The sequence below is a fragment of the Colius striatus genome, chromosome 4 (assembly GCF_028858725.1).
Source record: "Colius striatus isolate bColStr4 chromosome 4, bColStr4.1.hap1, whole genome shotgun sequence".
NCBI classification, from domain to species: Eukaryota; Metazoa; Chordata; class Aves; order Coliiformes; family Coliidae; genus Colius; species Colius striatus.
The window spans coordinates 43288790-43315928 of NC_084762.1; the positions used below are offsets into that span (position 1 = coordinate 43288790).

Consider the following 27139-nt stretch of genomic DNA (forward strand, 5'->3'; position numbering starts at 1 on the left):
TCCGTGCAGGCAGAAGGTGCCTCCAAAGTGATGGCGGGGTCCCATAGAGGCAAGGGATGTTGGCTTGTGAGGGGCCGTTGTTTCCAACTCCCTTTGCAGGAAGAGGCCCAGGTGAGTGCAAGCGGCCTGAGGCCATGCACCCGGGGGAGGCGGTTGGTGTCACGACAAGGCCGCTCTCAACTCCCCTCGGAAGTGGGGGCATCAGGGCGTGCGCCTGGGGACTGGGAGGAAGGCGGTGGGCCTCGTGTCTGCAGGAAGGGGTCGCCGGAGGAGGTGGGGAACGCCTCACTGCGACCCCTTTGCGGGTAATGGAGCAAATGGTCCTGGAAAGCCTTTCAGCGGGTGAAAGGACAAGAGGGTGCCTGTGAACGGCCAGCACGGACTTTTGGAGGGGAAAGCGGTCCTGGTGAGCCTCGTGGCCTTCGTTGCCGATGTGCCTGGCTGCAGAGAGTGATGTAGTGCAGCAAACGGTGTTTGCCCCATCTAACCAAGGCTTGTGGCGCTGCCCGCTCAAAGAATCTTTAGAGACTGACTGAGGAAATCCAGGCTGGGGAAGAGGACTGGCGGGGGGGCTGAAGGGAATGAACAGCCAGGCCTCATCTTCCTGGCCAAAGAGACCAGGCTGTGGTGAGCAGCTCTCCCGAGGGCTCCGTGGAGAGAAAGAAAGAACTGCTGAAACCATCTCCCAACCAGTCGGGGCTCATCCCTGGTCCCGGGGAACACGTCTTCTCTCAGCGCTAGGGTTAGGTAGGTCTCCTTTCCAGTGCCCGAAAGGCATCCGCAGACCGGAGAAAAGCCCATCACCACTGAGGAGGCAAAGAAATTTCCCCCAGCTGCCCACTGTCTGGGGGCTGTCAGGACCCTGCAGTGCCGAGTGCCCGAGGGTGCTCAGGGAGGGGATGCGCTCAGCAGGGCCCTCTGTGTACAAAAGCGGCACTTCAAAGAGGCGAAGCACTTCCCTGCCCTGCAGACATGGAGGCAGCTGGGACGTGTCCCAGGACAGCCAGGGAATACCTGTAGCAGGCAAGCTTCCTGGGATAGCCTCTCCCTGCCCACGGAGACTCTATTTTGGATGGGCCGTGTGTCAGCCTTCTGGCGTGAGGCCAAGCCAGGAGCGTGCTCTCTGCAGGCCCGCGTCCTCCCAAGGTCCTCCGAAGGTCTGCATTTCCCTGCAGCCAGGGCAGCTCCATCCCTTCCCCGGGGAAAGCCGTGTCTGAGCCCTGGGCCGTGCCCAGACACAGCTGCAGAGAGACGCGGCGGCCACGGCCCTCGGCGTGGCCTTCTTCCAGCTCAGGGGGCTGGCAGGAGTCGGCTTGCTTTGGAAGAATGTCCAGGCCTTGGTGTGTCATGAGGGTCAGGCTGCAAAACAGGACCCGGGCCCATGTCTTTCCTTTGTCCAGACCCCTCGGAGCCACTTCTTCCCAGTACTTCAAAAAGAGCCTCCGAGGCTTCATGGTGCTGTCAGAAATGAGGAAATGAAATGGCGGCATTGAGGGAAACCAAAACACAAGTGGGACGGGTGTTTTGCTTTGGAGGTGACTCTGATGGATAATTACTGCCCGTGTGCGGTGACTGTGGGCCTGGGGCGGTGCAGGAGCAGTATAAAAGTGGGCCCTTGTCCTCACTCTCTCATCCGCTCCTCTCGCCTCCATCTCCTTGGGAACAAGGTGAGTGCGATCCCCTTGCTTGTCTTCCTCGTCCTGTCAGTCCTGACTCCTCTGGGATTTCCCAGCACACAGCTGCCTTTTCCCCCTCTGCTGCGTCCTGAGGCTGCTGGCCGTGGGAGAGGGAGCGTGCGAGATGGGGAGGTTTTGGTCTGGGCTGAGGTGTCCGCTGAACCGTGGGCTGGGCTGGGAGCTCTGTGGGCACGGCTGGTCTTGGCCACACTCTGTTGAGCTGTGGGAAGGAAAGGGTCTTCCTTACGGAGGCTGACGGGCCGCTCCTTACTCACCCCACCTGCTTTCTTTCTTCCCGCCGGGGCCCTGTTTCCCTCCAGGTCACCTCCGTCCCGCAGCCATGTCCTGCTACAGCTCGTGCCAGCCCTGCGGCCCGACCCCGCTGGCCAACAGCTGCAACGAGCCCTGTGTCAGGCAGTGCCAGGACTCCACCGTCGTCATCCAGCCCTCCCCCGTGGTGGTCACCCTGCCCGGCCCCATCCTCAGCTCCTTCCCGCAGAACACCGCCGTGGGCTCCTCCACCTCCGCCGCCGTTGGCAGCATCCTCAGCAGCCAGGGAGTGCCCATCTCCTCCGGGGGCTTTGGCCTCTCCGGCTTTGGCAGCGGCCTGTGCGGCAGGAGGATCCTCCCCTGCTAAAGCTGCTGCCGCCGATGGCCCTGGGAAAGGCCTCAGGGAGCCACAGGATGGTCCCGGGCCGGGGAACGGAGCATCGGCTTGTTGCTTGCAAGAGGGGCTGAGCGACCCCAGCCGCCCCAGCAGAAGGACGGGGCCAGCCTGGGCTCTCGGAGAGCACGGCCCGTGCCTGCCTTTACCCTCTTCCCCTCTCTCCTTTCCCTCCCATGCCCTTGCTCTCTTGTGCTGCCCTGGGCTGTGAGCCCCACAAAGCCAGCCTAGGGAAGGGAAGGCTGCTGGTCCTGCTCCCTCTCTGGGGTGGGCAGGTGGGCAGCGGCCGGATTGTCTGCCACAGCCACGGTGCTCCCTGCACCGGCTTATCCACTCGGAGCAACCTCGATCTCCACTCTTGGACTCATTAAAGTTCTGCTGCATGCCAAGCTCACGCCTCTGCGTCATCCTTTCCCCTGCAGACGCTCTCCCCCGTTGCCCGGGCCAAGAGACGTTGCCCAGGGATGGTTTTGAGCGGAGGTTGTTCAGGACGGTTGTGCAGCAAGTGGCGGCAATATCGTAACGAGCCTACCTGGGGTGGAGGTAGGCCTCACTGCATTTGCCCTCCTGCTGCTTCTTTCTGGTTGTAGCTCGAATGCTGTTGAGAAGACATTCGTGTTCTGGCTTTTGCCTGGCGGTGCCCGCGCAGCAGCCCAACTGAGGACACGGCCTGGACGGCTGACCCAGGCTGACCAAAAGCTTCTTCCGTACCGTACGACACCGTGGTCGGCCATAAATGCTAAGGGGAAGGAGGAGGTGGGGGACTGGGGGGCACTCCTTCTTGAGCTGCTTGTCTTCCGAAGGAACTGTAAAAGGTCCCGTGACTCTGCTTCCCAGGAGGGGATGCTCACGGACTGCTGGTGGGAGGCACAGAAGAAGTCTCTGTGCCGTGCTTCCGCGCGCGCTTTGCTTTCTTTCCCTCGTTCGGCCGTCTTTACCTCGACCCACGAGGCTGTCACCTTCTTTTTCCCCCTCTTTCACGTTGAGGAGGGTAGCGATAGAGTGTCCGGGGGAGCGCTTGGCAGGCAGCAAACGCCAGCTCCCCGCTGCCTTTTTGGTGTTGTCCGAACGCTGTGTTGCTGCAGCTCGCCCAGAGTCACGCCCTCGGCAGAGACGCCGCTGATGGATTCCGGTTGGCGCCGTCCCAGCTGCTCGGTGGTAGTGGCACAGGCCAAGCGCACCCGACACAGGTTTCCGCCCTGTCTTTGTGCACCAAAGTTACAAGGTCGTACGCTGCCATTGATAAGGGTTGGTTAGTAACTTGCACACAGTTCCCACGTTGCTGCATCGTTGCAAATGTCTCCTACGCGTGCTCTCAGAGGGTCTTTGGTGGTTCCTGGTGGTCCTCCATGCGTCGGTGGTCGCCCTCTCCCCCTGCTGCACCTACCTTCCAGCTCGGTTCTGCGTGGTTTGGCAGACACGGGCCAGGCTTGGTCGCAGGCTCTCGACTCTGCTTCCCGTTAGTCCTGCCCAGGGTTCTGCCTTTGACGTGCGTGTGCGACAGCGTCTTGTTCCAAGCGTAACCGTTGTTCTTACTGTGCTCCTAAGAAAGCTGTCCTCGTTCTTCTGAGCTCCCGTGGGGCTGGAGACGCTGGCAGTTTTGAGCTGAGCATGCAGGGGCTGTGTAGCAGTTACTTGTTAGCAGGCGCCTGTGCAGGTCAGGGGCTCTGGTGGCTGAACTGCTTCCCTCTGTGTCTGCTCTTTTGAAGGTGTTAATGGAAGCAATGGCTACGTGCTGTGGCCTGGCATTGCTGCCCATACTATGCCGCGGGAGCTGTCTCGTGGAGAGGGTCTGGGAACGCACCTCCCTCTTCCCATCTGGGACTCTGGTGTGATGCTGGCGTGACAAGGGATGCCTTTGGCTGAAGTGACAGCGACCCACGGCCTGAGGTGGCCGGACCCTGGGTGGCAGCTGCTGGAAAAATCATCCCTTGGTCAGGGGTGGTTGTGGAGGGTGTTGCAGGGGAAAGTTTCTCAGCTCTCCTTGGGGCTGCAGCTGGAGCAACGTTTCCTCCCTGGGACCCCCATCCGAAAAAAAAGACGGGGACCTGTTGTAGCAGCTCCAGAGAAGGGCTACAAAAATGACGGTAGGGATGCATCAGCCTTGTCATGAAGGAAGGCTGAGGGATCAGATTTGCCAGCAATTTGAATAACGTGATCTAGTGACAGATATCCCTGCCTCTGGCAGGAGGGTTGGATTGGATGATCTTCAAAGGCCTCTTCCCACCCAAACCGTTGCACCCTTCGGTGACAACACGGTTCTGTGCTGGGGCAGCCGAGTGCACCCTGTCCCTGGCTGTGAGAACGCGGTGGTAGGGACGGCTTCTCCTGGCCTCTCCTGGGAAGCGAGTGCCCGTGTCTTGTTCATAACACATGTGGTTCTCCTACTGCCCTTGGTCAAACGTTGAGCTTAATGAGGGGAAAAAAAAAAAAAAAAAACAAACGGAAAAAAGACGAGGTTTTGACGGCCAAGGGGCTGGCAGTCACCGGACTGCGTCGGGTGACTCTGTACGCACCCAAAAAGGCCGAAAAGGAGAGAAACTAGAGGGTCGCGGGATGCGTAACGACACACGGTCAGTGCGAGCGTGTGTTGCCCATCCCGACAAAAACATGGTCAAGAAGCCCCACGCAGAGCAGCCCTGAGCAACATGTCTCTGCGTGGGCAGCTGGGAGGAGCATCTGCAAGAGCCAGGACTACACAGAGGCATGGGATGCAATGCAGCAGAACTTTAATGATTCAAAAGGGGAAAAGGGGGTTGTGTGAGTGGAGGCCCCAGTGCTGGAGCAGCTTTAGCAGGGGAGGATCCTCCTGCCGCACAGGCCGCTGCCAAAGCCGGAGAGGCCAAAGCCCCCGGAGGAGATGGGCACTCCCTGGCTGCTGAGGATGCTGCCAACGGCGGCGGAGGTGGAGGAGCCCACGGCGGTGTTCTGCGGGAAGGAGCTGAGGATGGGGCCGGGCAGGGTGACCACCACGGGGGAGGGCTGGATGACGACGGTGGAGTCCTGGCACTGCCTGACACAGGGCTCGTTGCAGCTGTTGGCCAGCGGGGTCGGGCCGCAGGGCTGGCACGAGCTGTAGCAGGACATGGCTGCGGGACGGAGGTGACCTGGAGGGAAACAGGGCGGGGTGGGGGGGGAGAAAGAAAGCAGGTGGGGTGAGTAAGGAGCAGCCCGGCAACCCGTCTCGCTGCATCAAAGCCATGAGATGGTGACAAGGGCTGTAGGTGTTGTAGGGAAGCCCACGGGCATCTCCTTCCCCACATTCCAAAAGAGCCCTGCAAAGAGGAACAAAGCCCAGGGAGATTCCTACTGACCCGTAGGTCAGGAGACACCTTCGTGTCACGCCTTCCGCCTCCTTCCCTCTCGCATGACAAGCGGCCCCAAAAGCAAGTGGAGGACCGAGGCGCAGGTGTGTGCTGGGATATGCCACAGGGGGACGAGAGGGAAGAGAAACAGAAGAAGGAGCATAAAGAGCTTCAGACTCACCTTGCTGGCAAGGAGATGGAGGCGAGAGGAGTGGATGAGAGAGTGAGGACAAGGGCCCACTTTTATACCGCTCCTGCACCGCCCCAGGCGCACAGTCACCGCACACGGGCAGTAATTATCCAACAGAGTCACCTGCAAAGCAAAATGCCCGTCCCGATGGCTCAGGTTGTTTTGTGGTTTCCATCACTGCTGCCATTTCATTTCCTCATCTGCGACATGCTTGGTCTGCAATGCAGGCTCCTTTCATGTGCTGGGATGAGAGGCCCCAGGATTTCTCAGGCAGGACTGTATCCGTGCAGGCAGAAGGTGCCTCCAAAGTGATGGCGGGGTCCCATAGAGGCAAGGGATGTTGGCTTGTGAGGGGCCGTTGTTTCCAACTCCCTTTGCAGGAAGAGGCCCAGGTGAGTGCAAGCGGCCTGAGGCCATGCACCCGGGGGAGGCGGTTGGTGTCACGACAAGGCCGCTCTCAACTCCCCTCGGAAGTGGGGGCATCAGGGCGTGCGCCTGGGGACTGGGAGGAAGGCGGTGGGCCTCGTGTCTGCAGGAAGGGGTCGCCGGAGGAGGTGGGGAACGCCTCACTGCGACCCCTTTGCGGGTAATGGAGCAAATGGTCCTGGAAAGCCTTTCAGCGGGTGAAAGGACAAGAGGGTGCCTGTGAACGGCCAGCACGGACTTTTGGAGGGGAAAGCGGTCCTGGTGAGCCTCGTGGCCTTCGTTGCCGATGTGCCTGGCTGCAGAGAGTGATGTAGTGCAGCAAACGGTGTTTGCCCCATCTAACCAAGGCTTGTGGCGCTGCCCGCTCAAAGAATCTTTAGAGACTGACTGAGGAAATCCAGGCTGGGGAAGAGGACTGGCGGGGGGGCTGAAGGGAATGAACAGCCAGGCCTCATCTTCCTGGCCAAAGAGACCAGGCTGTGGTGAGCAGCTCTCCCGAGGGCTCCGTGGAGAGAAAGAAAGAACTGCTGAAACCATCTCCCAACCAGTCGGGGCTCATCCCTGGTCCCGGGGAACACGTCTTCTCTCAGCGCTAGGGTTAGGTAGGTCTCCTTTCCAGTGCCCGAAAGGCATCCGCAGACCGGAGAAAAGCCCATCACCACTGAGGAGGCAAAGAAATTTCCCCCAGCTGCCCACTGTCTGGGGGCTGTCAGGACCCTGCAGTGCCGAGTGCCCGAGGGTGCTCAGGGAGGGGATGCGCTCAGCAGGGCCCTCTGTGTACAAAAGCGGCACTTCAAAGAGGCGAAGCACTTCCCTGCCCTGCAGACATGGAGGCAGCTGGGACGTGTCCCAGGACAGCCAGGGAATACCTGTAGCAGGCAAGCTTCCTGGGATAGCCTCTCCCTGCCCACGGAGACTCTATTTTGGATGGGCCGTGTGTCAGCCTTCTGGCGTGAGGCCAAGCCAGGAGCGTGCTCTCTGCAGGCCCGCGTCCTCCCAAGGTCCTCCGAAGGTCTGCATTTCCCTGCAGCCAGGGCAGCTCCATCCCTTCCCCGGGGAAAGCCGTGTCTGAGCCCTGGGCCGTGCCCAGACACAGCTGCAGAGAGACGCGGCGGCCACGGCCCTCGGCGTGGCCTTCTTCCAGCTCAGGGGGCTGGCAGGAGTCGGCTTGCTTTGGAAGAATGTCCAGGCCTTGGTGTGTCATGAGGGTCAGGCTGCAAAACAGGACCCGGGCCCATGTCTTTCCTTTGTCCAGACCCCTCGGAGCCACTTCTTCCCAGTACTTCAAAAAGAGCCTCCGAGGCTTCATGGTGCTGTCAGAAATGAGGAAATGAAATGGCGGCATTGAGGGAAACCAAAACACAAGTGGGACGGGTGTTTTGCTTTGGAGGTGACTCTGATGGATAATTACTGCCCGTGTGCGGTGACTGTGGGCCTGGGGCGGTGCAGGAGCAGTATAAAAGTGGGCCCTTGTCCTCACTCTCTCATCCGCTCCTCTCGCCTCCATCTCCTTGGGAACAAGGTGAGTGCGATCCCCTTGCTTGTCTTCCTCGTCCTGTCAGTCCTGACTCCTCTGGGATTTCCCAGCACACAGCTGCCTTTTCCCCCTCTGCTGCGTCCTGAGGCTGCTGGCCGTGGGAGAGGGAGCGTGCGAGATGGGGAGGTTTTGGTCTGGGCTGAGGTGTCCGCTGAACCGTGGGCTGGGCTGGGAGCTCTGTGGGCACGGCTGGTCTTGGCCACACTCTGTTGAGCTGTGGGAAGGAAAGGGTCTTCCTTACGGAGGCTGACGGGCCGCTCCTTACTCACCCCACCTGCTTTCTTTCTTCCCGCCGGGGCCCTGTTTCCCTCCAGGTCACCTCCGTCCCGCAGCCATGTCCTGCTACAGCTCGTGCCAGCCCTGCGGCCCGACCCCGCTGGCCAACAGCTGCAACGAGCCCTGTGTCAGGCAGTGCCAGGACTCCACCGTCGTCATCCAGCCCTCCCCCGTGGTGGTCACCCTGCCCGGCCCCATCCTCAGCTCCTTCCCGCAGAACACCGCCGTGGGCTCCTCCACCTCCGCCGCCGTTGGCAGCATCCTCAGCAGCCAGGGAGTGCCCATCTCCTCCGGGGGCTTTGGCCTCTCCGGCTTTGGCAGCGGCCTGTGCGGCAGGAGGATCCTCCCCTGCTAAAGCTGCTGCCGCCGATGGCCCTGGGAAAGGCCTCAGGGAGCCACAGGATGGTCCCGGGCCGGGGAACGGAGCATCGGCTTGTTGCTTGCAAGAGGGGCTGAGCGACCCCAGCCGCCCCAGCAGAAGGACGGGGCCAGCCTGGGCTCTCGGAGAGCACGGCCCGTGCCTGCCTTTACCCTCTTCCCCTCTCTCCTTTCCCTCCCATGCCCTTGCTCTCTTGTGCTGCCCTGGGCTGTGAGCCCCACAAAGCCAGCCTAGGGAAGGGAAGGCTGCTGGTCCTGCTCCCTCTCTGGGGTGGGCAGGTGGGCAGCGGCCGGATTGTCTGCCACAGCCACGGTGCTCCCTGCACCGGCTTATCCACTCGGAGCAACCTCGATCTCCACTCTTGGACTCATTAAAGTTCTGCTGCATGCCAAGCTCACGCCTCTGCGTCATCCTTTCCCCTGCAGACGCTCTCCCCCGTTGCCCGGGCCAAGAGACGTTGCCCAGGGATGGTTTTGAGCGGAGGTTGTTCAGGACGGTTGTGCAGCAAGTGGCGGCAATATCGTAACGAGCCTACCTGGGGTGGAGGTAGGCCTCACTGCATTTGCCCTCCTGCTGCTTCTTTCTGGTTGTAGCTCGAATGCTGTTGAGAAGACATTCGTGTTCTGGCTTTTGCCTGGCGGTGCCCGCGCAGCAGCCCAACTGAGGACACGGCCTGGACGGCTGACCCAGGCTGACCAAAAGCTTCTTCCGTACCGTACGACACCGTGGTCGGCCATAAATGCTAAGGGGAAGGAGGAGGTGGGGGACTGGGGGGCACTCCTTCTTGAGCTGCTTGTCTTCCGAAGGAACTGTAAAAGGTCCCGTGACTCTGCTTCCCAGGAGGGGATGCTCACGGACTGCTGGTGGGAGGCACAGAAGAAGTCTCTGTGCCGTGCTTCCGCGCGCGCTTTGCTTTCTTTCCCTCGTTCGGCCGTCTTTACCTCGACCCACGAGGCTGTCACCTTCTTTTTCCCCCTCTTTCACGTTGAGGAGGGTAGCGATAGAGTGTCCGGGGGAGCGCTTGGCAGGCAGCAAACGCCAGCTCCCCGCTGCCTTTTTGGTGTTGTCCGAACGCTGTGTTGCTGCAGCTCGCCCAGAGTCACGCCCTCGGCAGAGACGCCGCTGATGGATTCCGGTTGGCGCCGTCCCAGCTGCTCGGTGGTAGTGGCACAGGCCAAGCGCACCCGACACAGGTTTCCGCCCTGTCTTTGTGCACCAAAGTTACAAGGTCGTACGCTGCCATTGATAAGGGTTGGTTAGTAACTTGCACACAGTTCCCACGTTGCTGCATCGTTGCAAATGTCTCCTACGCGTGCTCTCAGAGGGTCTTTGGTGGTTCCTGGTGGTCCTCCATGCGTCGGTGGTCGCCCTCTCCCCCTGCTGCACCTACCTTCCAGCTCGGTTCTGCGTGGTTTGGCAGACACGGGCCAGGCTTGGTCGCAGGCTCTCGACTCTGCTTCCCGTTAGTCCTGCCCAGGGTTCTGCCTTTGACGTGCGTGTGCGACAGCGTCTTGTTCCAAGCGTAACCGTTGTTCTTACTGTGCTCCTAAGAAAGCTGTCCTCGTTCTTCTGAGCTCCCGTGGGGCTGGAGACGCTGGCAGTTTTGAGCTGAGCATGCAGGGGCTGTGTAGCAGTTACTTGTTAGCAGGCGCCTGTGCAGGTCAGGGGCTCTGGTGGCTGAACTGCTTCCCTCTGTGTCTGCTCTTTTGAAGGTGTTAATGGAAGCAATGGCTACGTGCTGTGGCCTGGCATTGCTGCCCATACTATGCCGCGGGAGCTGTCTCGTGGAGAGGGTCTGGGAACGCACCTCCCTCTTCCCATCTGGGACTCTGGTGTGATGCTGGCGTGACAAGGGATGCCTTTGGCTGAAGTGACAGCGACCCACGGCCTGAGGTGGCCGGACCCTGGGTGGCAGCTGCTGGAAAAATCATCCCTTGGTCAGGGGTGGTTGTGGAGGGTGTTGCAGGGGAAAGTTTCTCAGCTCTCCTTGGGGCTGCAGCTGGAGCAACGTTTCCTCCCTGGGACCCCCATCCGAAAAAAAAGACGGGGACCTGTTGTAGCAGCTCCAGAGAAGGGCTACAAAAATGACGGTAGGGATGCATCAGCCTTGTCATGAAGGAAGGCTGAGGGATCAGATTTGCCAGCAATTTGAATAACGTGATCTAGTGACAGATATCCCTGCCTCTGGCAGGAGGGTTGGATTGGATGATCTTCAAAGGCCTCTTCCCACCCAAACCGTTGCACCCTTCGGTGACAACACGGTTCTGTGCTGGGGCAGCCGAGTGCACCCTGTCCCTGGCTGTGAGAACGCGGTGGTAGGGACGGCTTCTCCTGGCCTCTCCTGGGAAGCGAGTGCCCGTGTCTTGTTCATAACACATGTGGTTCTCCTACTGCCCTTGGTCAAACGTTGAGCTTAATGAGGGGAAAAAAAAAAAAAAAAAACAAACGGAAAAAAGACGAGGTTTTGACGGCCAAGGGGCTGGCAGTCACCGGACTGCGTCGGGTGACTCTGTACGCACCCAAAAAGGCCGAAAAGGAGAGAAACTAGAGGGTCGCGGGATGCGTAACGACACACGGTCAGTGCGAGCGTGTGTTGCCCATCCCGACAAAAACATGGTCAAGAAGCCCCACGCAGAGCAGCCCTGAGCAACTTGTCTCTGCGTGGGCAGCTGGGAGGAGCATCTGCAAGAGCCAGGACTACACAGAGGCATGGGATGCAATGCAGCAGAACTTTAATGATTCAAAAGGGGAAAAGGGGGTTGTGTGAGTGGAGGCCCCAGTGCTGGAGCAGCTTTAGCAGGGGAGGATCCTCCTGCCGCACAGGCCGCTGCCAAAGCCGGAGAGGCCAAAGCCCCCGGAGGAGATGGGCACTCCCTGGCTGCTGAGGATGCTGCCAACGGCGGCGGAGGTGGAGGAGCCCACGGCGGTGTTCTGCGGGAAGGAGCTGAGGATGGGGCCGGGCAGGGTGACCACCACGGGGGAGGGCTGGATGACGACGGTGGAGTCCTGGCACTGCCTGACACAGGGCTCGTTGCAGCTGTTGGCCAGCGGGGTCGGGCCGCAGGGCTGGCACGAGCTGTAGCAGGACATGGCTGCGGGACGGAGGTGACCTGGAGGGAAACAGGGCGGGGTGGGGGGGGAGAAAGAAAGCAGGTGGGGTGAGTAAGGAGCAGCCCGGCAACCCGTCTCGCTGCATCAAAGCCATGAGATGGTGACAAGGGCTGTAGGTGTTGTAGGGAAGCCCACGGGCATCTCCTTCCCCACATTCCAAAAGAGCCCTGCAAAGAGGAACAAAGCCCAGGGAGATTCCTACTGACCCGTAGGTCAGGAGACACCTTCGTGTCACGCCTTCCGCCTCCTTCCCTCTCGCATGACAAGCGGCCCCAAAAGCAAGTGGAGGACCGAGGCGCAGGTGTGTGCTGGGATATGCCACAGGGGGACGAGAGGGAAGAGAAACAGAAGAAGGAGCATAAAGAGCTTCAGACTCACCTTGCTGGCAAGGAGATGGAGGCGAGAGGAGTGGATGAGAGAGTGAGGACAAGGGCCCACTTTTATACCGCTCCTGCACCGCCCCAGGCGCACAGTCACCGCACACGGGCAGTAATTATCCAACAGAGTCACCTGCAAAGCAAAATGCCCGTCCCGATGGCTCAGGTTGTTTTGTGGTTTCCATCACTGCTGCCATTTCATTTCCTCATCTGCGACATGCTTGGTCTGCAATGCAGGCTCCTTTCATGTGCTGGGATGAGAGGCCCCAGGATTTCTCAGGCAGGACTGTATCCGTGCAGGCAGAAGGTGCCTCCAAAGTGATGGCGGGGTCCCATAGAGGCAAGGGATGTTGGCTTGTGAGGGGCCGTTGTTTCCAACTCCCTTTGCAGGAAGAGGCCCAGGTGAGTGCAAGCGGCCTGAGGCCATGCACCCGGGGGAGGCGGTTGGTGTCACGACAAGGCCGCTCTCAACTCCCCTCGGAAGTGGGGGCATCAGGGCGTGCGCCTGGGGACTGGGAGGAAGGCGGTGGGCCTCGTGTCTGCAGGAAGGGGTCGCCGGAGGAGGTGGGGAACGCCTCACTGCGACCCCTTTGCGGGTAATGGAGCAAATGGTCCTGGAAAGCCTTTCAGCGGGTGAAAGGACAAGAGGGTGCCTGTGAACGGCCAGCACGGACTTTTGGAGGGGAAAGCGGTCCTGGTGAGCCTCGTGGCCTTCGTTGCCGATGTGCCTGGCTGCAGAGAGTGATGTAGTGCAGCAAACGGTGTTTGCCCCATCTAACCAAGGCTTGTGGCGCTGCCCGCTCAAAGAATCTTTAGAGACTGACTGAGGAAATCCAGGCTGGGGAAGAGGACTGGCGGGGGGGCTGAAGGGAATGAACAGCCAGGCCTCATCTTCCTGGCCAAAGAGACCAGGCTGTGGTGAGCAGCTCTCCCGAGGGCTCCGTGGAGAGAAAGAAAGAACTGCTGAAACCATCTCCCAACCAGTCGGGGCTCATCCCTGGTCCCGGGGAACACGTCTTCTCTCAGCGCTAGGGTTAGGTAGGTCTCCTTTCCAGTGCCCGAAAGGCATCCGCAGACCGGAGAAAAGCCCATCACCACTGAGGAGGCAAAGAAATTTCCCCCAGCTGCCCACTGTCTGGGGGCTGTCAGGACCCTGCAGTGCCGAGTGCCCGAGGGTGCTCAGGGAGGGGATGCGCTCAGCAGGGCCCTCTGTGTACAAAAGCGGCACTTCAAAGAGGCGAAGCACTTCCCTGCCCTGCAGACATGGAGGCAGCTGGGACGTGTCCCAGGACAGCCAGGGAATACCTGTAGCAGGCAAGCTTCCTGGGATAGCCTCTCCCTGCCCACGGAGACTCTATTTTGGATGGGCCGTGTGTCAGCCTTCTGGCGTGAGGCCAAGCCAGGAGCGTGCTCTCTGCAGGCCCGCGTCCTCCCAAGGTCCTCCGAAGGTCTGCATTTCCCTGCAGCCAGGGCAGCTCCATCCCTTCCCCGGGGAAAGCCGTGTCTGAGCCCTGGGCCGTGCCCAGACACAGCTGCAGAGAGACGCGGCGGCCACGGCCCTCGGCGTGGCCTTCTTCCAGCTCAGGGGGCTGGCAGGAGTCGGCTTGCTTTGGAAGAATGTCCAGGCCTTGGTGTGTCATGAGGGTCAGGCTGCAAAACAGGACCCGGGCCCATGTCTTTCCTTTGTCCAGACCCCTCGGAGCCACTTCTTCCCAGTACTTCAAAAAGAGCCTCCGAGGCTTCATGGTGCTGTCAGAAATGAGGAAATGAAATGGCGGCATTGAGGGAAACCAAAACACAAGTGGGACGGGTGTTTTGCTTTGGAGGTGACTCTGATGGATAATTACTGCCCGTGTGCGGTGACTGTGGGCCTGGGGCGGTGCAGGAGCAGTATAAAAGTGGGCCCTTGTCCTCACTCTCTCATCCGCTCCTCTCGCCTCCATCTCCTTGGGAACAAGGTGAGTGCGATCCCCTTGCTTGTCTTCCTCGTCCTGTCAGTCCTGACTCCTCTGGGATTTCCCAGCACACAGCTGCCTTTTCCCCCTCTGCTGCGTCCTGAGGCTGCTGGCCGTGGGAGAGGGAGCGTGCGAGATGGGGAGGTTTTGGTCTGGGCTGAGGTGTCCGCTGAACCGTGGGCTGGGCTGGGAGCTCTGTGGGCACGGCTGGTCTTGGCCACACTCTGTTGAGCTGTGGGAAGGAAAGGGTCTTCCTTACGGAGGCTGACGGGCCGCTCCTTACTCACCCCACCTGCTTTCTTTCTTCCCGCCGGGGCCCTGTTTCCCTCCAGGTCACCTCCGTCCCGCAGCCATGTCCTGCTACAGCTCGTGCCAGCCCTGCGGCCCGACCCCGCTGGCCAACAGCTGCAACGAGCCCTGTGTCAGGCAGTGCCAGGACTCCACCGTCGTCATCCAGCCCTCCCCCGTGGTGGTCACCCTGCCCGGCCCCATCCTCAGCTCCTTCCCGCAGAACACCGCCGTGGGCTCCTCCACCTCCGCCGCCGTTGGCAGCATCCTCAGCAGCCAGGGAGTGCCCATCTCCTCCGGGGGCTTTGGCCTCTCCGGCTTTGGCAGCGGCCTGTGCGGCAGGAGGATCCTCCCCTGCTAAAGCTGCTGCCGCCGATGGCCCTGGGAAAGGCCTCAGGGAGCCACAGGATGGTCCCGGGCCGGGGAACGGAGCATCGGCTTGTTGCTTGCAAGAGGGGCTGAGCGACCCCAGCCGCCCCAGCAGAAGGACGGGGCCAGCCTGGGCTCTCGGAGAGCACGGCCCGTGCCTGCCTTTACCCTCTTCCCCTCTCTCCTTTCCCTCCCATGCCCTTGCTCTCTTGTGCTGCCCTGGGCTGTGAGCCCCACAAAGCCAGCCTAGGGAAGGGAAGGCTGCTGGTCCTGCTCCCTCTCTGGGGTGGGCAGGTGGGCAGCGGCCGGATTGTCTGCCACAGCCACGGTGCTCCCTGCACCGGCTTATCCACTCGGAGCAACCTCGATCTCCACTCTTGGACTCATTAAAGTTCTGCTGCATGCCAAGCTCACGCCTCTGCGTCATCCTTTCCCCTGCAGACGCTCTCCCCCGTTGCCCGGGCCAAGAGACGTTGCCCAGGGATGGTTTTGAGCGGAGGTTGTTCAGGACGGTTGTGCAGCGAGTGGCGGCAATATCGTAACGAGCCTACCTGGGGTGGAGGTAGGCCTCACTGCATTTGCCCTCCTGCTGCTTCTTTCTGGTTGTAGCTCGAATGCTGTTGAGAAGACATTCGTGTTCTGGCTTTTGCCTGGCGGTGCCCGCGCAGCAGCCCAACTGAGGACACGGCCTGGACGGCTGACCCAGGCTGACCAAAAGCTTCTTCCGTACCGTACGACACCGTGGTCGGCCATAAATGCTAAGGGGAAGGAGGAGGTGGGGGACTGGGGGGCACTCCTTCTTGAGCTGCTTGTCTTCCGAAGGAACTGTAAAAGGTCCCGTGACTCTGCTTCCCAGGAGGGGATGCTCACGGACTGCTGGTGGGAGGCACAGAAGAAGTCTCTGTGCCGTGCTTCCGCGCGCGCTTTGCTTTCTTTCCCTCGTTCGGCCGTCTTTACCTCGACCCACGAGGCTGTCACCTTCTTTTTCCCCCTCTTTCACGTTGAGGAGGGGTAGCGATAGAGTGTCCGGGGGAGCGCTTGGCAGGCAGCAAACGCCAGCTCCCCGCTGCCTTTTTGGTGTTGTCCGAACGCTGTGTTGCTGCAGCTCGCCCAGAGTCACGCCCTCGGCAGAGACGCCGCTGATGGATTCCGGTTGGCGCCGTCCCAGCTGCTCGGTGGTAGTGGCACAGGCCAAGCGCACCCGACACAGGTTTCCGCCCTGTCTTTGTGCACCAAAGTTACAAGGTCGTACGCTGCCATTGATAAGGGTTGGTTAGTAACTTGCACACAGTTCCCACGTTGCTGCATCGTTGCAAATGTCTCCTACGCGTGCTCTCAGAGGGTCTTTGGTGGTTCCTGGTGGTCCTCCATGCGTCGGTGGTCGCCCTCTCCCCCTGCTGCACCTACCTTCCAGCTCGGTTCTGCGTGGTTTGGCAGACACGGGCCAGGCTTGGTCGCAGGCTCTCGACTCTGCTTCCCGTTAGTCCTGCCCAGGGTTCTGCCTTTGACGTGCGTGTGCGACAGCGTCTTGTTCCAAGCGTAACCGTTGTTCTTACTGTGCTCCTAAGAAAGCTGTCCTCGTTCTTCTGAGCTCCCGTGGGGCTGGAGACGCTGGCAGTTTTGAGCTGAGCATGCAGGGGCTGTGTAGCAGTTACTTGTTAGCAGGCGCCTGTGCAGGTCAGGGGCTCTGGTGGCTGAACTGCTTCCCTCTGTGTCTGCTCTTTTGAAGGTGTTAATGGAAGCAATGGCTACGTGCTGTGGCCTGGCATTGCTGCCCATACTATGCCGCGGGAGCTGTCTCGTGGAGAGGGTCTGGGAACGCACCTCCCTCTTCCCATCTGGGACTCTGGTGTGATGCTGGCGTGACAAGGGATGCCTTTGGCTGAAGTGACAGCGACCCACGGCCTGAGGTGGCCGGACCCTGGGTGGCAGCTGCTGGAAAAATCATCCCTTGGTCAGGGGTGGTTGTGGAGGGTGTTGCAGGGGAAAGTTTCTCAGCTCTCCTTGGGGCTGCAGCTGGAGCAACGTTTCCTCCCTGGGACCCCCATCCGAAAAAAAAGACGGGGACCTGTTGTAGCAGCTCCAGAGAAGGGCTACAAAAATGACGGTGGGGATGCATCAGCCTTGTCATGAAGGAAGGCTGAGGGATCAGATTTGCCAGCAATTTGAATAACGTGATCTAGTGACAGATATCCCTGCCTCTGGCAGGAGGGTTGGATTGGATGATCTTCAAAGGCCTCTTCCCACCCAAACCGTTGCACCCTTCGGTGACAACACGGTTCTGTGCTGGGGCAGCCGAGTGCACCCTGTCCCTGGCTGTGAGAACGCGGTGGTAGGGACGGCTTCTCCTGGCCTCTCCTGGGAAGCGAGTGCCCGTGTCTTGTTCATAACACATGTGGTTCTCCTACTGCCCTTGGTCAAACGTTGAGCTTAATGAGGGGAAAAAAAAAAAAAAAACCCAAACGGAAAAAAGACGAGGTTTTGACGGCCAAGGGGCTGGCAGTCACCGGACTGCGTCGGGTGACTCTGTACGCACCCAAAAAGGCCGAAAAGGAGAGAAACTAGAGGGTCGCGGGATGCGTAACGACACACGGTCAGTGCGAGCGTGTGTTGCCCATCCCGACAAAAACATGGTCAAGAAGCCCCACGCAGAGCAGCCCTGAGCAACTTGTCTCTGCGTGGGCAGCTGGGAGGAGCATCTGCAAGAGCCAGGACTACACAGAGGCATGGGATGCAATGCAGCAGAACTTTAATGATTCAAAAGGGGAAAAGGGGGTTGTGTGAGTGGAGGCCCCAGTGCTGGAGCAGCTTTAGCAGGGGAGGATCCTCCTGCCGCACAGGCCGCTGCCAAAGCCGGAGAGGCCAAAGCCCCCGGAGGAGATGGGCACTCCCTGGCTGCTGAGGATGCTGCCAACGGCGGCGGAGGTGGAGGAGCCCACGGCGGTGTTCTGCGGGAAGGAGCTGAGGATGGGGCCGGGCAGGGTGACCACCACGGGGGAGGGCTGGATGACGACGGTGGAGTCCTGGCACTGCCTGACACAGGGCTCGTTGCAGCTGTTGGCCAGCGGGGTCGGGCCGCAGGGCTGGCACGAGCTGTAGCAGGACATGGCTGCGGGACGGAGGTGACCTGGAGGGAAACAGGGCGGGGTGGGGGGGGAGAAAGAAAGCAGGTGGGGTGAGTAAGGAGCAGCCCGGCAACCCGTCTCGCTGCATCAAAGCCATGAGATGGTGACAAGGGCTGTAGGTGTTGTAGGGAAGCCCACGGGCATCTCCTTCCCCACATTCCAAAAGAGCCCTGCAAAGAGGAACAAAGCCCAGGGAGATTCCTACTGACCCGTAGGTCAGGAGACACCTTCGTGTCACGCCTTCCGCCTCCTTCCCTCTCGCATGACAAGCGGCCCCAAAAGCAAGTGGAGGACCGAGGCGCAGGTGTGTGCTGGGATATGCCACAGGGGGACGAGAGGGAAGAGAAACAGAAGAAGGAGCATAAAGAGCTTCAGACTCACCTTGCTGGCAAGGAGATGGAGGCGAGAGGAGTGGATGAGAGAGTGAGGACAAGGGCCCACTTTTATACCGCTCCTGCACCGCCCCAGGCGCACAGTCACCGCACACGGGCAGTAATTATCCAACAGAGTCACCTGCAAAGCAAAATGCCCGTCCCGATGGCTCAGGTTGTTTTGTGGTTTCCATCACTGCTGCCATTTCATTTCCTCATCTGCGACATGCTTGGTCTGCAATGCAGGCTCCTTTCATGTGCTGGGATGAGAGGCCCCAGGATTTCTCAGGCAGGACTGTATCCGTGCAGGCAGAAGGTGCCTCCAAAGTGATGGCGGGGTCCCATAGAGGCAAGGGATGTTGGCTTGTGAGGGGCCGTTGTTTCCAACTCCCTTTGCAGGAAGAGGCCCAGGTGAGTGCAAGCGGCCTGAGGCCATGCACCCGGGGGAGGCGGTTGGTGTCACGACAAGGCCGCTCTCAACTCCCCTCGGAAGTGGGGGCATCAGGGCGTGCGCCTGGGGACTGGGAGGAAGGCGGTGGGCCTCGTGTCTGCAGGAAGGGGTCGCCGGAGGAGGTGGGGAACGCCTCACTGCGACCCCTTTGCGGGTAATGGAGCAAATGGTCCTGGAAAGCCTTTCAGCGGGTGAAAGGACAAGAGGGTGCCTGTGAACGGCCAGCACGGACTTTTGGAGGGGAAAGCGGTCCTGGTGAGCCTCGTGGCCTTCGTTGCCGATGTGCCTGGCTGCAGAGAGTGATGTAGTGCAGCAAACGGTGTTTGCCCCATCTAACCAAGGCTTGTGGCGCTGCCCGCTCAAAGAATCTTTAGAGACTGACTGAGGAAATCCAGGCTGGGGAAGAGGACTGGCGGGGGGGCTGAAGGGAATGAACAGCCAGGCCTCATCTTCCTGGCCAAAGAGACCAGGCTGTGGTGAGCAGCTCTCCCGAGGGCTCCGTGGAGAGAAAGAAAGAACTGCTGAAACCATCTCCCAACCAGTCGGGGCTCATCCCTGGTCCCGGGGAACACGTCTTCTCTCAGCGCTAGGGTTAGGTAGGTCTCCTTTCCAGTGCCCGAAAGGCATCCGCAGACCGGAGAAAAGCCCATCACCACTGAGGAGGCAAAGAAATTTCCCCCAGCTGCCCACTGTCTGGGGGCTGTCAGGACCCTGCAGTGCCGAGTGCCCGAGGGTGCTCAGGGAGGGGATGCGCTCAGCAGGGCCCTCTGTGTACAAAAGCGGCACTTCAAAGAGGCGAAGCACTTCCCTGCCCTGCAGACATGGAGGCAGCTGGGACGTGTCCCAGGACAGCCAGGGAATACCTGTAGCAGGCAAGCTTCCTGGGATAGCCTCTCCCTGCCCACGGAGACTCTATTTTGGATGGGCCGTGTGTCAGCCTTCTGGCGTGAGGCCAAGCCAGGAGCGTGCTCTCTGCAGGCCCGCGTCCTCCCAAGGTCCTCCGAAGGTCTGCATTTCCCTGCAGCCAGGGCAGCTCCATCCCTTCCCCGGGGAAAGCCGTGTCTGAGCCCTGGGCCGTGCCCAGACACAGCTGCAGAGAGACGCGGCGGCCACGGCCCTCGGCGTGGCCTTCTTCCAGCTCAGGGGGCTGGCAGGAGTCGGCTTGCTTTGGAAGAATGTCCAGGCCTTGGTGTGTCATGAGGGTCAGGCTGCAAAACAGGACCCGGGCCCATGTCTTTCCTTTGTCCAGACCCCTCGGAGCCACTTCTTCCCAGTACTTCAAAAAGAGCCTCCGAGGCTTCATGGTGCTGTCAGAAATGAGGAAATGAAATGGCGGCATTGAGGGAAACCAAAACACAAGTGGGACGGGTGTTTTGCTTTGGAGGTGACTCTGATGGATAATTACTGCCCGTGTGCGGTGACTGTGGGCCTGGGGCGGTGCAGGAGCAGTATAAAAGTGGGCCCTTGTCCTCACTCTCTCATCCGCTCCTCTCGCCTCCATCTCCTTGGGAACAAGGTGAGTGCGATCCCCTTGCTTGTCTTCCTCGTCCTGTCAGTCCTGACTCCTCTGGGATTTCCCAGCACACAGCTGCCTTTTCCCCCTCTGCTGCGTCCTGAGGCTGCTGGCCGTGGGAGAGGGAGCGTGCGAGATGGGGAGGTTTTGGTCTGGGCTGAGGTGTCCGCTGAACCGTGGGCTGGGCTGGGAGCTCTGTGGGCACGGCTGGTCTTGGCCACACTCTGTTGAGCTGTGGGAAGGAAAGGGTCTTCCTTACGGAGGCTGACGGGCCGCTCCTTACTCACCCCACCTGCTTTCTTTCTTCCCGCCGGGGCCCTGTTTCCCTCCAGGTCACCTCCGTCCCGCAGCCATGTCCTGCTACAGCTCGTGCCAGCCCTGCGGCCCGACCCCGCTGGCCAACAGCTGCAACGAGCCCTGTGTCAGGCAGTGCCAGGACTCCACCGTCGTCATCCAGCCCTCCCCCGTGGTGGTCACCCTGCCCGGCCCCATCCTCAGCTCCTTCCCGCAGAACACCGCCGTGGGCTCCTCCACCTCCGCCGCCGTTGGCAGCATCCTCAGCAGCCAGGGAGTGCCCATCTCCTCCGGGGGCTTTGGCCTCTCCGGCTTTGGCAGCGGCCTGTGCGGCAGGAGGATCCTCCCCTGCTAAAGCTGCTGCCGCCGATGGCCCTGGGAAAGGCCTCAGGGAGCCACAGGATGGTCCCGGGCCGGGGAACGGAGCATCGGCTTGTTGCTTGCAAGAGGGGCTGAGCGACCCCAGCCGCCCCAGCAGAAGGACGGGGCCAGCCTGGGCTCTCGGAGAGCACGGCCCGTGCCTGCCTTTACCCTCTTCCCCTCTCTCCTTTCCCTCCCATGCCCTTGCTCTCTTGTGCTGCCCTGGGCTGTGAGCCCCACAAAGCCAGCCTAGGGAAGGGAAGGCTGCTGGTCCTGCTCCCTCTCTGGGGTGGGCAGGTGGGCAGCGGCCGGATTGTCTGCCACAGCCACGGTGCTCCCTGCACCGGCTTATCCACTCGGAGCAACCTCGATCTCCACTCTTGGACTCATTAAAGTTCTGCTGCATGCCAAGCTCACGCCTCTGCGTCATCCTTTCCCCTGCAGACGCTCTCCCCCGTTGCCCGGGCCAAGAGACGTTGCCCAGGGATGGTTTTGAGCGGAGGTTGTTCAGGACGGTTGTGCAGCGAGTGGCGGCAATATCGTAACGAGCCTACCTGGGGTGGAGGTAGGCCTCACTGCATTTGCCCTCCTGCTGCTTCTTTCTGGTTGTAGCTCGAATGCTGTTGAGAAGACATTCGTGTTCTGGCTTTTGCCTGGCGGTGCCCGCGCAGCAGCCCAACTGAGGACACGGCCTGGACGGCTGACCCAGGCTGACCAAAAGCTTCTTCCGTACCGTACGACACCGTGGTCGGCCATAAATGCTAAGGGGAAGGAGGAGGTGGGGGACTGGGGGGCACTCCTTCTTGAGCTGCTTGTCTTCCGAAGGAACTGTAAAAGGTCCCGTGACTCTGCTTCCCAGGAGGGGATGCTCACGGACTGCTGGTGGGAGGCACAGAAGAAGTCTCTGTGCCGTGCTTCCGCGCGCGCTTTGCTTTCTTTCCCTCGTTCGGCCGTCTTTACCTCGACCCACGAGGCTGTCACCTTCTTTTTCCCCCTCTTTCACGTTGAGGAGGGGTAGCGATAGAGTGTCCGGGGGAGCGCTTGGCAGGCAGCAAACGCCAGCTCCCCGCTGCCTTTTTGGTGTTGTCCGAACGCTGTGTTGCTGCAGCTCGCCCAGAGTCACGCCCTCGGCAGAGACGCCGCTGATGGATTCCGGTTGGCGCCGTCCCAGCTGCTCGGTGGTAGTGGCACAGGCCAAGCGCACCCGACACAGGTTTCCGCCCTGTCTTTGTGCACCAAAGTTACAAGGTCGTACGCTGCCATTGATAAGGGTTGGTTAGTAACTTGCACACAGTTCCCACGTTGCTGCATCGTTGCAAATGTCTCCTACGCGTGCTCTCAGAGGGTCTTTGGTGGTTCCTGGTGGTCCTCCATGCGTCGGTGGTCGCCCTCTCCCCCTGCTGCACCTACCTTCCAGCTCGGTTCTGCGTGGTTTGGCAGACACGGGCCAGGCTTGGTCGCAGGCTCTCGACTCTGCTTCCCGTTAGTCCTGCCCAGGGTTCTGCCTTTGACGTGCGTGTGCGACAGCGTCTTGTTCCAAGCGTAACCGTTGTTCTTACTGTGCTCCTAAGAAAGCTGTCCTCGTTCTTCTGAGCTCCCGTGGGGCTGGAGACGCTGGCAGTTTTGAGCTGAGCATGCAGGGGCTGTGTAGCAGTTACTTGTTAGCAGGCGCCTGTGCAGGTCAGGGGCTCTGGTGGCTGAACTGCTTCCCTCTGTGTCTGCTCTTTTGAAGGTGTTAATGGAAGCAATGGCTACGTGCTGTGGCCTGGCATTGCTGCCCATACTATGCCGCGGGAGCTGTCTCGTGGAGAGGGTCTGGGAACGCACCTCCCTCTTCCCATCTGGGACTCTGGTGTGATGCTGGTGTGACAAGGGATGCCTTTGGCTGAAGTGACAGCGACCCACGGCCTGAGGTGGCCGGACCCTGGGTGGCAGCTGCTGGAAAAATCATCCCTTGGTCAGGGGTGGTTGTGGAGGGTGTTGCAGGGGAAAGTTTCTCAGCTCTCCTTGGGGCTGCAGCTGGAGCAACGTTTCCTCCCTGGGACCCCCATCCGAAAAAAAAGACGGGGACCTGTTGTAGCAGCTCCAGAGAAGGGCTACAAAAATGACGGTAGGGATGCATCAGCCTTGTCATGAAGGAAGGCTGAGGGATCAGATTTGCCAGCAATTTGAATAACGTGATCTAGTGACAGATATCCCTGCCTCTGGCAGGAGGGTTGGATTGGATGATCTTCAAAGGCCTCTTCCCACCCAAACCGTTGCACCCTTCGGTGACAACACGGTTCTGTGCTGGGGCAGCCGAGTGCACCCTGTCCCTGGCTGTGAGAACGCGGTGGTAGGGACGGCTTCTCCTGGCCTCTCCTGGGAAGCGAGTGCCCGTGTCTTGTTCATAACACATGTGGTTCTCCTACTGCCCTTGGTCAAACGTTGAGCTTAATGAGGGGAAAAAAAAAAAAAAAACCCAAACGGAAAAAAGACGAGGTTTTGACGGCCAAGGGGCTGGCAGTCACCGGACTGCGTCGGGTGACTCTGTACGCACCCAAAAAGGCCGAAAAGGAGAGAAACTAGAGGGTCGCGGGATGCGTAACGACACACGGTCAGTGCGAGCGTGTGTTGCCCATCCCGACAAAAACATGGTCAAGAAGCCCCACGCAGAGCAGCCCTGAGCAACTTGTCTCTGCGTGGGCAGCTGGGAGGAGCATCTGCAAGAGCCAGGACTACACAGAGGCATGGGATGCAATGCAGCAGAACTTTAATGATTCAAAAGGGGAAAAGGGGGTTGTGTGAGTGGAGGCCCCAGTGCTGGAGCAGCTTTAGCAGGGGAGGATCCTCCTGCCGCACAGGCCGCTGCCAAAGCCGGAGAGGCCAAAGCCCCCGGAGGAGATGGGCACTCCCTGGCTGCTGAGGATGCTGCCAACGGCGGCGGAGGTGGAGGAGCCCACGGCGGTGTTCTGCGGGAAGGAGCTGAGGATGGGGCCGGGCAGGGTGACCACCACGGGGGAGGGCTGGATGACGACGGTGGAGTCCTGGCACTGCCTGACACAGGGCTCGTTGCAGCTGTTGGCCAGCGGGGTCGGGCCGCAGGGCTGGCACGAGCTGTAGCAGGACATGGCTGCGGGACGGAGGTGACCTGGAGGGAAACAGGGCGGGGTGGGGGGGGAGAAAGAAAGCAGGTGGGGTGAGTAAGGAGCAGCCCGGCAACCCGTCTCGCTGCATCAAAGCCATGAGATGGTGACAAGGGCTGTAGGTGTTGTAGGGAAGCCCACGGGCATCTCCTTCCCCACATTCCAAAAGAGCCCTGCAAAGAGGAACAAAGCCCAGGGAGATTCCTACTGACCCGTAGGTCAGGAGACACCTTCGTGTCACGCCTTCCGCCTCCTTCCCTCTCGCATGACAAGCGGCCCCAAAAGCAAGTGGAGGACCGAGGCGCAGGTGTGTGCTGGGATATGCCACAGGGGGACGAGAGGGAAGAGAAACAGAAGAAGGAGCATAAAGAGCTTCAGACTCACCTTGCTGGCAAGGAGATGGAGGCGAGAGGAGTGGATGAGAGAGTGAGGACAAGGGCCCACTTTTATACCGCTCCTGCACCGCCCCAGGCGCACAGTCACCGCACACGGGCAGTAATTATCCAACAGAGTCACCTGCAAAGCAAAATGCCCGTCCCGATGGCTCAGGTTGTTTTGTGGTTTCCATCACTGCTGCCATTTCATTTCCTCATCTGCGACATGCTTGGTCTGCAATGCAGGCTCCTTTCATGTGCTGGGATGAGAGGCCCCAGGATTTCTCAGGCAGGACTGTATCCGTGCAGGCAGAAGGTGCCTCCAAAGTGATGGCGGGGTCCCATAGAGGCAAGGGATGTTGGCTTGTGAGGGGCCGTTGTTTCCAACTCCCTTTGCAGGAAGAGGCCCAGGTGAGTGCAAGCGGCCTGAGGCCATGCACCCGGGGGAGGCGGTTGGTGTCACGACAAGGCCGCTCTCAACTCCCCTCGGAAGTGGGGGCATCAGGGCGTGCGCCTGGGGACTGGGAGGAAGGCGGTGGGCCTCGTGTCTGCAGGAAGGGGTCGCCGGAGGAGGTGGGGAACGCCTCACTGCGACCCCTTTGCGGGTAATGGAGCAAATGGTCCTGGAAAGCCTTTCAGCGGGTGAAAGGACAAGAGGGTGCCTGTGAACGGCCAGCACGGACTTTTGGAGGGGAAAGCGGTCCTGGTGAGCCTCGTGGCCTTCGTTGCCGATGTGCCTGGCTGCAGAGAGTGATGTAGTGCAGCAAACGGTGTTTGCCCCATCTAACCAAGGCTTGTGGCGCTGCCCGCTCAAAGAATCTTTAGAGACTGACTGAGGAAATCCAGGCTGGGGAAGAGGACTGGCGGGGGGGCTGAAGGGAATGAACAGCCAGGCCTCATCTTCCTGGCCAAAGAGACCAGGCTGTGGTGAGCAGCTCTCCCGAGGGCTCCGTGGAGAGAAAGAAAGAACTGCTGAAACCATCTCCCAACCAGTCGGGGCTCATCCCTGGTCCCGGGGAACACGTCTTCTCTCAGCGCTAGGGTTAGGTAGGTCTCCTTTCCAGTGCCCGAAAGGCATCCGCAGACCGGAGAAAAGCCCATCACCACTGAGGAGGCAAAGAAATTTCCCCCAGCTGCCCACTGTCTGGGGGCTGTCAGGACCCTGCAGTGCCGAGTGCCCGAGGGTGCTCAGGGAGGGGATGCGCTCAGCAGGGCCCTCTGTGTACAAAAGCGGCACTTCAAAGAGGCGAAGCACTTCCCTGCCCTGCAGACATGGAGGCAGCTGGGACGTGTCCCAGGACAGCCAGGGAATACCTGTAGCAGGCAAGCTTCCTGGGATAGCCTCTCCCTGCCCACGGAGACTCTATTTTGGATGGGCCGTGTGTCAGCCTTCTGGCGTGAGGCCAAGCCAGGAGCGTGCTCTCTGCAGGCCCGCGTCCTCCCAAGGTCCTCCGAAGGTCTGCATTTCCCTGCAGCCAGGGCAGCTCCATCCCTTCCCCGGGGAAAGCCGTGTCTGAGCCCTGGGCCGTGCCCAGACACAGCTGCAGAGAGACGCGGCGGCCACGGCCCTCGGCGTGGCCTTCTTCCAGCTCAGGGGGCTGGCAGGAGTCGGCTTGCTTTGGAAGAATGTCCAGGCCTTGGTGTGTCATGAGGGTCAGGCTGCAAAACAGGACCCGGGCCCATGTCTTTCCTTTGTCCAGACCCCTCGGAGCCACTTCTTCCCAGTACTTCAAAAAGAGCCTCCGAGGCTTCATGGTGCTGTCAGAAATGAGGAAATGAAATGGCGGCATTGAGGGAAACCAAAACACAAGTGGGACGGGTGTTTTGCTTTGGAGGTGACTCTGATGGATAATTACTGCCCGTGTGCGGTGACTGTGGGCCTGGGGCGGTGCAGGAGCAGTATAAAAGTGGGCCCTTGTCCTCACTCTCTCATCCGCTCCTCTCGCCTCCATCTCCTTGGGAACAAGGTGAGTGCGATCCCCTTGCTTGTCTTCCTCGTCCTGTCAGTCCTGACTCCTCTGGGATTTCCCAGCACACAGCTGCCTTTTCCCCCTCTGCTGCGTCCTGAGGCTGCTGGCCGTGGGAGAGGGAGCGTGCGAGATGGGGAGGTTTTGGTCTGGGCTGAGGTGTCCGCTGAACCGTGGGCTGGGCTGGGAGCTCTGTGGGCACGGCTGGTCTTGGCCACACTCTGTTGAGCTGTGGGAAGGAAAGGGTCTTCCTTACGGAGGCTGACGGGCCGCTCCTTACTCACCCCACCTGCTTTCTTTCTTCCCGCCGGGGCCCTGTTTCCCTCCAGGTCACCTCCGTCCCGCAGCCATGTCCTGCTACAGCTCGTGCCAGCCCTGCGGCCCGACCCCGCTGGCCAACAGCTGCAACGAGCCCTGTGTCAGGCAGTGCCAGGACTCCACCGTCGTCATCCAGCCCTCCCCCGTGGTGGTCACCCTGCCCGGCCCCATCCTCAGCTCCTTCCCGCAGAACACCGCCGTGGGCTCCTCCACCTCCGCCGCCGTTGGCAGCATCCTCAGCAGCCAGGGAGTGCCCATCTCCTCCGGGGGCTTTGGCCTCTCCGGCTTTGGCAGCGGCCTGTGCGGCAGGAGGATCCTCCCCTGCTAAAGCTGCTGCCGCCGATGGCCCTGGGAAAGGCCTCAGGGAGCCACAGGATGGTCCCGGGCCGGGGAACGGAGCATCGGCTTGTTGCTTGCAAGAGGGGCTGAGCGACCCCAGCCGCCCCAGCAGAAGGACGGGGCCAGCCTGGGCTCTCGGAGAGCACGGCCCGTGCCTGCCTTTACCCTCTTCCCCTCTCTCCTTTCCCTCCCATGCCCTTGCTCTCTTGTGCTGCCCTGGGCTGTGAGCCCCACAAAGCCAGCCTAGGGAAGGGAAGGCTGCTGGTCCTGCTCCCTCTCTGGGGTGGGCAGGTGGGCAGCGGCCGGATTGTCTGCCACAGCCACGGTGCTCCCTGCACCGGCTTATCCA

The 27139-nt window shown here is 60.6% G+C and overlaps 5 protein-coding genes across 5 annotated transcripts; all 5 read left to right on the plus strand.

Moving 5' to 3' along the window:
• Window positions 1–1544: 1544 nt before the first annotated feature.
• LOC133625271 (feather keratin 1-like) lies at window positions 1545–2313 on the plus strand. The gene is made up of 2 exons (XM_061994518.1): window positions 1545–1671; window positions 1997–2313. The coding sequence occupies exons 1-2, from the start codon at window positions 1545–1547 to the stop codon at window positions 2311–2313; spliced, it is 444 nt and encodes a 147-aa protein (XP_061850502.1).
• A 5347-nt stretch (window positions 2314–7660) lies between these two features.
• Window positions 7661–8429, plus strand: LOC133625277 (feather keratin 1-like). The gene is made up of 2 exons (XM_061994576.1): window positions 7661–7787; window positions 8113–8429. Exons 1-2 carry the CDS (start codon window positions 7661–7663, stop codon window positions 8427–8429), a joined length of 444 nt encoding a protein of 147 aa, XP_061850560.1.
• Window positions 8430–13776: 5347 nt separating this feature from the next.
• LOC133625276 (feather keratin 1-like) lies at window positions 13777–14545 on the plus strand. The gene is made up of 2 exons (XM_061994575.1): window positions 13777–13903; window positions 14229–14545. The coding sequence occupies exons 1-2, from the start codon at window positions 13777–13779 to the stop codon at window positions 14543–14545; spliced, it is 444 nt and encodes a 147-aa protein (XP_061850559.1).
• A 5348-nt stretch (window positions 14546–19893) lies between these two features.
• LOC133625278 (feather keratin 1-like) lies at window positions 19894–20662 on the plus strand. The gene is made up of 2 exons (XM_061994593.1): window positions 19894–20020; window positions 20346–20662. Exons 1-2 carry the CDS (start codon window positions 19894–19896, stop codon window positions 20660–20662), a joined length of 444 nt encoding a protein of 147 aa, XP_061850577.1.
• Window positions 20663–26010: 5348 nt separating this feature from the next.
• On the plus strand, window positions 26011–26779 carry LOC133625280 (feather keratin 1-like). Its single transcript, XM_061994607.1, has 2 exons — window positions 26011–26137; window positions 26463–26779. Exons 1-2 carry the CDS (start codon window positions 26011–26013, stop codon window positions 26777–26779), a joined length of 444 nt encoding a protein of 147 aa, XP_061850591.1.
• Window positions 26780–27139: the final 360 nt, after the last annotated feature.

Bases quoted from the DNA above. Each gene is read 5' to 3' on its own strand.
- LOC133625271 (XM_061994518.1), top strand. From the start codon at position 1,545: ATGGATAATTACTGCCCGTGTGCGGTGACTGTGGGCCTGGGGCGGTGC. The intron at 1,672-1,996 runs GTGCGATCCCCT...GTTTCCCTCCAG, and splicing joins TCTCCTTGGGAACAAGGTGA to GTCACCTCCGTCCCGCAGCC.
- LOC133625277 (XM_061994576.1), top strand. From the start codon at position 7,661: ATGGATAATTACTGCCCGTGTGCGGTGACTGTGGGCCTGGGGCGGTGC. The intron at 7,788-8,112 runs GTGCGATCCCCT...GTTTCCCTCCAG, and splicing joins TCTCCTTGGGAACAAGGTGA to GTCACCTCCGTCCCGCAGCC.
- LOC133625276 (XM_061994575.1), top strand. From the start codon at position 13,777: ATGGATAATTACTGCCCGTGTGCGGTGACTGTGGGCCTGGGGCGGTGC. The intron at 13,904-14,228 runs GTGCGATCCCCT...GTTTCCCTCCAG, and splicing joins TCTCCTTGGGAACAAGGTGA to GTCACCTCCGTCCCGCAGCC.
- LOC133625278 (XM_061994593.1), top strand. From the start codon at position 19,894: ATGGATAATTACTGCCCGTGTGCGGTGACTGTGGGCCTGGGGCGGTGC. The intron at 20,021-20,345 runs GTGCGATCCCCT...GTTTCCCTCCAG, and splicing joins TCTCCTTGGGAACAAGGTGA to GTCACCTCCGTCCCGCAGCC.
- LOC133625280 (XM_061994607.1), top strand. From the start codon at position 26,011: ATGGATAATTACTGCCCGTGTGCGGTGACTGTGGGCCTGGGGCGGTGC. The intron at 26,138-26,462 runs GTGCGATCCCCT...GTTTCCCTCCAG, and splicing joins TCTCCTTGGGAACAAGGTGA to GTCACCTCCGTCCCGCAGCC.